Source organism: Chenopodium quinoa, unplaced genomic scaffold (genome assembly GCF_001683475.1).
Source record: "Chenopodium quinoa cultivar QQ74 unplaced genomic scaffold, ASM168347v1, whole genome shotgun sequence".
Lineage (NCBI taxonomy): Eukaryota > Viridiplantae > Streptophyta > Magnoliopsida > Caryophyllales > Amaranthaceae > Chenopodium > Chenopodium quinoa.
In genome coordinates, this window is record NW_018743204.1 from 3,204,631 (window position 1) to 3,213,622 (window position 8,992).

An 8,992-nucleotide genomic window follows, 5' to 3' on the forward strand; every position below is an offset into this window, starting at 1 on the left:
TGTCCGGTATTCTTAATGAAACTAAAGGGATAATACCCCCAACTAATTTATAACATACTATGATCGATGTAGTGAATTTAAATAATCTGCATTGTTAATACTTAACGTAATTGAAAAAAAAGGATAAAAGTTTGAATGTGTCTATACTCAAAAAAGATCTTTATAGGAAACATGGATCTAGCATTTTTATTTGATGGTACAATTCAACTAAGTTAATTTTTTTTCTCTTTCAAAAAAAAAAAAAAAAAAAAAAAAAAAAAAAAAAAAAACAAAAATGTAAATAAATTTAATATTCTAAATCATTTAAAAACATGTATATAAACTTTTTAGGATACCATCGTTCCAGAAAAAATTGTACGTTGGTTTCGTACAACGTAATGACATAGTAATAGACCACACACACATCATTACATCATACCCACATTGTTTTTCATACCCCTGATCATCTAATACATCTCCCTAACATAAAGAAATTTCAATTTCTCAAAAACAACCATAAAATATGAGACTACGTTTTTTTACAAAAGCTCAAAAACAACAATCAACCTACTATAGGACATATAGGAGTACTACAATATCAAGACAAACCCCTCTGAAATATCACAAGAGGTTTGTTCTTTTTCCTTTTCTTTTCTTCTTCTGTTTTTGGGTTTTTTTTTTCATCCGACTTATCTATGCCAGCCACAATCATAGTAACATACTTCGTACAAAACTATACTTATATATATTTTATAATTTTTTTTTTATCTATTTCAATATAAGTTGCATTATTTTCTTTTTAAAAAATCGAAAATGAAGCATCAACCTATATATATATATTTATGTTACTTCTATCCAAGTCTCCTCCAAGATTATCTCTTTCCATCCCTGTACTTCTCATTCTTTGCATTAGTCTCATAGCAGCTACCAGGAACCTCAAACATTGAGTTGGCCTCAAAATCTCGGCTGCTTTTGCTCCTGTTGTCACCCTCAAGGAGTCAGCATTAGCTATGACTGCTTCAAGTGATGCATTCAACCGTTGTATTTGCTCATTTGTTGTTGTTAAGGATTGCCCCTCTGATAGCCATGCAGCCTCCCGCATGGCATCAATTAGTGGTGGTGCTGCCGCCGTCTCTTGTATCCTTGCTAGCTCGTCTTCCACCGCCTTTTCATTTATTCTTGTATCTCTTTTCAGCCTATTTAGGAGTTTTATGAAGATATCAAGATTTATTCAAAAAGTTTGAGCATCAAATTGAATAACATAGAACTTAAATTATTTTGGCATTGATGACAAATTATTATTTTGTTCAATTTTAGTTCAAACACGGTTGACTCTACATTTTATATATACATGGGAGATTAAGATTTAAATTATTCAAAATATAAGCTAATGGATTCATGAGTATATAATCTCTTAAAGTTAGTTGATCTACAAGACTACAACATTCCCCCCTCCCAATTTTGTTTAGGATGATAGATTGTACTAGTTACCTCCATTTCATAGTGATGTTAAACATTTTGCTTTAAACATTAATGATTGTATATTTGTAAAAATAATAGTTGAATCTAATTTAATAATTAAGATACTAAAATTTTCCTAACGTGTACCTAAATTCTAAATGATGAAATCAATATATAGCAGAGGTAGTATATTCTAAATAGTCCCTATCGTTCTGGTTAAATGTGCTTTAGAGAGGATATACATGCACTAGAATTGAGAACTCTAAAATAACCTAGTTCTAATCCTCCCACTACGACCCAATAACCTAAAACCCTAAGCAAAAGAAAACCTTGGGATGAAAATCAAACAAAACACATGTAAAACCTAACTGATACAAATATAAAGATAGACTACTAGTTATTTACAATAGACTAAAAATCCAAGATGAGCAAAACATAGCAAAGGGCTACTGAAGGAGCCCCGAACTAGTGCCAAATAACTGTGAGGCCAATGGAAGAGGCAGAAATCTGAACTATGACAACCGCTAGCTAGAAGATGCTCATGAAACTTTGGCCATGTATTTGATGTATAGGGACGGTGTTATGCCCGAAGAGCCTAACTAGAGAGAATCATAGTACCATGGTATAGAACATCTAGCATGACTGCACCAGTGTAAAACACCAAAGATGAAAGATAGATGGAGGGTCCTAGCCTACAACTCTACAAGGACACGACGACTGAATGAGGTCGCGTACAATTTTTATTCCGAATCTCACCATAGGCCACCCCATCTGTTCTTCCACATGTTTTTGATGAAAAAAAGAAGTTATTTTTGCTATGTATATATACATGAAAAAAAAAAAAAAAAAACCACTTAATTTTGTTGAAATTAAACCTATTTCGGCCTAATTCAAATTTAACTAATGCATTTAGGCTTTTAGCACAAGTTTTTACTTATTAGGGAGGTGAAATAAAAAAAAAACTTATCATCTATAATACACATGAAGTATATCCTAACGTGTGTAAAAAATACAAATTTTTTTTTTTTCTTTAATTAAGGTAAAGTGAAGAAATTTGATCAAATCTCAACATTACGAATTTTTTTGGTGTGGTATTTGTGGATTTGACACTTTAAAAGTGAAGTTGAATGAAAAGAGATCTCCACTCTTAAAATGTTCCTAAGGTTAATAGTATATCAGTATATATATATAAATGGCTCAAAAAGCAAAACAAAGATACTATGAAGTATTATTTTTTTAATTGCACATTCCTATACAAAATACGCAATTTATATTTTCCTCTGTACTCCCTAATAAAATTATTTGGTTGCTCTAGAAAGTTCCACGTAAACAAATTGTGAAGTTCCATCTTATAGGTTCATACAACTTTTGATTGCATTATTTAATTTTATCAAATAGAAGCCTCAAATTTAGGGCCTCAAAATAAAGAATGAATGGGAGATTAATGAAGTGCACAATCCCAGACGTTTGGCTAGAAGTGGACAAACCTGCGCGCCCGCGGCAACGATCTATAGATTGGATCCTTTTTAAGTCACAATACAAGGGATTAGGACCCACGCCTCATTTTGCTATTTTAGTTCTTTTTCTTACCTTAGGTTTTAGTGAGGTAGGTATTGTATGAAATAAGACAATACTCGACTACTCATAAAGTCATAATTGTTCTAGTATTCCATAAATAAATTAACTAATAACCCTAAATAATGATAATTGTCATCTAAATCTTCTAACCAAACGTTTGGTAGCAATACTAGTTTAATTGAATCCGTTTTCGAAAAAAAAACCCCTCACCAAATATGCTCCAAGAGTAATTTATTCGTAGAAGATTCTCTTAATAATAAATAGTATCAAGATTTTAAATGGGAAAACAAAAAAAATCGGAAGAAATATTACAAAAGATAAATATGATTTGGAAAAATATTAATAATTGAAATTTTATGTTAACCAATAAATAGATTAATTAATACAAAGAAAGGAAATAGGAGAAGACAACTTTTAGCTTTAACTTTTAAGGTTTTATTTATTTATTTATTTTTGGTTAAAACCTTCTTACCTTCTGCATTGTCGTTGTACCTTGCAAGGTAGACATATTTGTAATTTTGACATTTTAGTAATAACTCATACTTCTCCCTTTTTCTCTAATACTTGCAACACTTTCATAAAATTAAAATTTCACAATATTTGCAAGAAACTATAATTGGAAAGTATTTTTTTGATAAATGTGGTACTATTGCCCTTAGTTAAAAACTTATGCTCATTTAAAAAAATAAAAAATAAAAAAAAAAGTAAAAAACTTACGGCTCACTTAAGTAAATTCATAACAATCTCTGAACCTCATTTTAAATGTGTTAAATAATGTGAGGCCCATTTTTCTTAAATACTGTGAAAAAGTGTGTTGCACGTATTAAAAAATGGAGGAATTACACCACTCTCTCACTAAACTAAAACTCAACTCTCCAAATTTAAAAATAAAAAACAATTTCAAACACATGTTAAATCAATCTAAAAAATACAATTATATTCATTCGATACAAATGTTAAGTCTTGAACTAGTATTTTGGCTTGAACAATATGTCGGTTTATACATGACCCAATCCTTTCTTAAATTATTTTTTTTTTTTACAATGTCGTTCACAATATTTTGATTTTTTATCTTTTGCAAAAGAAAGCATGAAGTATCACATATCTTAGTGGCAGGGCAATTAGTGTTCAAATTTGAGGTTGTGTGTTCGAATTGTGATTTCTATGAGTAGTAGAATATTTTTAGTCCTTTAGATCAAATCTAATTTTCTCATGTTTGCTCAATTTATCAAATCAAGCAAAAGGATTTGATAAATATTGACAAATTTACTTTGAGATAATTAGAGTGCAAAAGGAAAGAGAAAACTTTGGGATTTTAAAATTGGGCCCTAAAATATATTTTCATTTGCACAACTATGCAAAAATCAGAAATAAAAGAAAGTGAAAATCTTGGAAAATTTAAAACCTATCTTTATAAATTAGCTCATTTGCTCAAAAATTTCAGCAAATAACCAATAAAATCAAACAATACCAAAAAAAAAACAAATTTTTTGGATAGTATAAAAACAATGCACATTAATTACATATTCACACTAGACTAGTGATTTGATTGTAACAGCAAATTAATTCATCCAATAAAAAAAATAACTTCCAAATTTTCATGTGCAATTTTAAAAGTGAATAGGTTGCTCATTTCCACACACTTTAAAATTTCGAAAACAACTATGTTCGATACTTTGATGTTGTGATTCAATGAAGCTGTTAGAAGGCAATGGTGCATGCATGCAAGTTGAAGACCCAGCACTAGAGAAAAGAGAAAGATTAAACAGTGAATTTGATTATTAAATCGGGCTACATTATTTCAATTATTGCTACACAATTGGTGGCCAGTATTTTGGGGGCAATTGATCATCTTCAATGAATGTAGAGATTGGAAAGAAATGGTAATTTGCAAGAACGGTGGACATTACTAATGTAAGAGATTATAAGAGAAGAATGAGTATATTAATTTGAGAAAGAAAATGGGCATTCATATATGAGTTCTAACATATTCTAATGAAATCAGATGAGAAATTAAATTAAGGTTTTTCCATTGAGCTACATGCATGTTTTATTATTGTGGAATGAGTTAATTAAGAAAGGTTGTATCTTGCAACATATAAAATACATTTTTGGCCTAACCTTCTAGTCAAATAAACTAAATAATACGTTCTCGCTCTATAACGTCGATACATGTTTCCATTTACATTGATTCTTTAAATGGCATCTTCTTACTATGTCCATAAATACGAGAAAAAGATCCTAAGAAGTTCCTACATTACTCTAACTTTTTTGTTAGAGATAACATACTAAGTATCAGTCCTTTAACACATAATCAAATAGCACTTACATAGTTTTTTAGATGTTAAAATGAGCCGATAATTGATCAATTCAAAGTCAAAATTTGTAAATGTTTACCCTAAAATGTTTGTAGATAAAAAAATAAAAATAAGAAAAAAAAGAATAATCGGTGTTATGGTTTGGCAGAGCACTATAGCACATATTGGCATATTGCAAATAATTTCAAAACAAGTTCTCAGTGTTACACTGTCACTTTACCCCTCACTGACTACATGTTTACATGCAACTACCCACCACCCTTTTAATCTATATTGACCTCTAAAATATTCCATTTATTGGGTCTCATTTACTCTAAACTTTACTCCCTACCCTCACCTTTTCTAATTTTTTTTTTTTAAAAAAATGTACATTTTTCTTGGTATAAAAGTTTCAATTTTAGAACTCATATACATTTACTTATAAAAGGGCACTAATAATATAGACAAAATTTGATGTCAGATATTAAATTTTTGATTTTAATATGTTAACCGATCCATATCTTAATTAATTATTAGCCCAAATATCCGTAAGAAAGATTAAGTCTTTTAAGCCTTTATGTATATAACAAATCTTTTTAGCCAAGAAAAGTCTACATCTTGACTACTTTAGTCCTAATTAAACAAATCAACAAAAGGAAAGAAAAATAAATATCTAGGCACACGTGTGGAGAACATCCCACTCGCACTCTCGCTCAAGAGCCTTTTTCACATTTTCTTCATACTTAGAGAAGGTATAGTTTGCACCAGCTAGCACGGCCTATGATAAATCAGCATAGTCTCAAGACACGTGCCTGTATGTATTTTATTGCGCATGCAATACACGTGTCAACCATAAATAAATATAAGTACACAGAACCCATCACCTGATTCATAAGATAAAAAAGAATGGATAGAGTATGTATGTACCTGTCAAGCGCTTGAGTCTGCTGAGCGGACAAATCCTGAACGGAGCTGGAGACGAGATGCAAAAGAACCCGAGGCCGAAACCCGGCGACCCAAAGGAAAGCACATTCAAATGATGAACAAAAATTAGGGGAGAAAAGAGCAAATCCATTGAGATGAGCAGCACGAGACTTGTGCTCATAGTATTCCTCAAAATGACCGAGAGCTCGCGCTATTAGTAGCTTAGCATCCATGTCCTCAATCTGGCTCGCTTCGCCATCCTTCGTATCGACAGCGGCGGTGATCTCGGCGGAGAGGCGGTCCAAGCGGTGGCACCAACCGCGGAGGAACTCCTCAAAGGAGTAAGAGGCGTTGGTGTTGTTTGGTAATGGTGAGCCACTTGGCATGTTTTGAGGGAAAAATAATTTGTGAGTGAAAAGAGATGATAAAGAGAAAATTTATAACACAAGTATAAAAATAAAATTGGGATGTGTTGAGGTTGAGGTTGCTATATAAAGTATTCGGATTTTATTTTATTATAAAGTTTTAAGGGGTGACGGGTGACAACCTCGCGACCACAAAAATGAGTTGCATGCTGATGCCCAAGTACAAACTCTGATATATAAAAGGGAATTATATGAAATAAAACTATATCATATGATATCTTCTCAAAAAAAAAAAAAAAAAAAAAAAAAAAAAAACAACTACGTAGTATATCATCATATGATATAACTAAATTAAATGAGTTCAAGTGACCAAATGACTCCTCAACGAGGGAGTATGTTTTCGACACGGCGGAGGAATCTATATAATATTATAATATATAAGTATTTCTATCCATCCCTTGTATTATTCATTATTTGTATAGTTAGGTCTTGGGTCCGTCCAAGAAAATATAGTCTTGGATAAGACGGTGTATTTTTTCGGTTATTCTGTTCTTGTTTACTTGTAACACTTTAACATTTATCCTATTTATAATTGATGGTTAATGTTATGTATTAATAAGCGTAAAACTTTAACATATTATAAATAGCTACAAATGATGGTTAATGTTATGTTATTAATTTTCTCTTATCGTCTCTTTTCACGTACAAGGGGCTATTAAGCATGACAAAAAAAATGGTTGGACCTGAGATGAGCTTGCTACAACTTAGCCTTGATATGGCATGAGATCGAAGCACACCAATGGACCATGTGATGTGCATAGACATCATATTCAAAAGTTGACATGAGTTCGGCACAAGCACAACGGGCTGCTTTGTTTGTCGACTTGCCTTTTATTTAAAACCAATTTACTAAGTACATAAAAATTACAAAGGGGGTAGGGGATTTGCGGGAACGACACAACAATACATAAAATGACTCGACACATGCATCAGGTCGTGCATGGGGGCTTTGCTTAAAAAAAACCACATGAACATAACATGGTACGACTATTTCTTATCCCTTTTGAGACACATCTCGTTTGAGCAGCTGGCACACTAACACAACACATCATTACATAGTCTACACAATTCGACCCATACCCATCTTTAGTATTAGTCTTACAGGACATCATATTCAATAAATAAATAATTTAAATATAGTAAATATCAATTGAATATAACACAATTTAATTATTTTAACCAAAAAATAGTTTGAACTCCGTAATAAATAGATCTGAATTTTGTTAGAATAGATAAAAGATTGAAAGGAAAAAAAAAAGAAGAGAAAAGGAATCTCGAAGAACTAGGCAAACGTGTATGACAACAAACCATAGCAATCAAGTGAATGAGAAAAGACGAGAAAAAGAGCAGCAAAACGCACACCTAAGAAGGCCAAGGGGACGCCTACACATGGAGTTAGCACACAGTTGACATTTGACACCTAACAGCAACTCACCAACTCTGCCTTTGGTTCATCTAGCCAATGTACCAGTCTCCTTCTATGCACCTCTCACTATTTACTCATTCTATTTTATTACAATTGCTTCTGCCTTAACCATGAAGTAACCCCACCGATATATACAATACGTAAATTGAGATATTTTATTAATCGAATAGCAAGGTAACTAAAATAAGACGAGGAAAAATACTAATATATAAGACAAGTGTGCAGTGAAAACAAAAGAGTATTGCAACTATTAAAAAACAGAGGAAGTATAAAATAGGGATTAGCTCATCATCAAGATAAAGTTTTGAGAGGTGATTTAAAATAGTAAATGAATCAACAACTTTTGTTAAAAATAAAAATCATAATTATTAATATAAGTACAAAAATGTCATGCTAACTGAATACTTTTATTGATTCATATACAATTTTGCCATCTAATTTATTTTTGTTTATCAAGGTTATGAGTACTTCCTTAAACTAGGTTATATAATATACTACGTAATACCCTGCAACAAACATAAAACTGCATATTCACAACACGTGTGATAGCTTATCATGTGTATTGCACGCACACAGCTCTTGCCATTGTGCGCGCTTTGCAGCTCCCCATCCAATTTCGCTACTGTTTCAATATTTGCATTCGGGTCTGTGGCCGGACCAACATGTTACATGCACGTGCAGTCGTACTCGATTACGAGTCACACCAATTGTAAAAATTATTATTAATGAATTATTATAAATGAGATTATTTCATTTATCTCACTTTGTATTACCCTCTTTAACCAACTAATTTAGTTGATATTATCAATTCACCGTTTTCGAAGTTGTTAAAATGCATATGATATCACATCTACCTATCGATTGTTGAGTCAGAGCTATTGTGTGTCAATTGGGCTGGAAAC

At 31.7% G+C, this 8,992-nt stretch overlaps 1 protein-coding gene across 1 annotated transcript; it reads right to left on the reverse strand.

Moving 5' to 3' along the window:
• Positions 1 to 5: 5 nt before the first annotated feature.
• On the reverse strand, positions 6 to 7,112 carry LOC110733917 (transcription factor TGA9-like). Its single transcript, XM_021913994.1, has 2 exons — positions 6,243 to 7,112; positions 6 to 1,175 (listed from the first exon to the last, which is right to left on the reverse strand). The coding sequence occupies exons 1-2, from the start codon at positions 6,623 to 6,625 to the stop codon at positions 806 to 808; spliced, it is 753 nt and encodes a 250-aa protein (XP_021769686.1). The 5' UTR covers positions 6,626 to 7,112; the 3' UTR covers positions 6 to 805.
• Positions 7,113 to 8,992: the final 1,880 nt, after the last annotated feature.

Coding starts and splice junctions, on each gene's coding strand:
- LOC110733917 (XM_021913994.1), bottom strand. CDS start 6,625: ATGCCAAGTGGCTCACCATTACCAAACAACACCAACGCCTCTTACTCC. Junction 1,176..6,242: donor CAGACTCAAGCGCTTGACAG/GTACATACATAC, acceptor ACTCCTAAATAG/GCTGAAAAGAGATACAAGAA.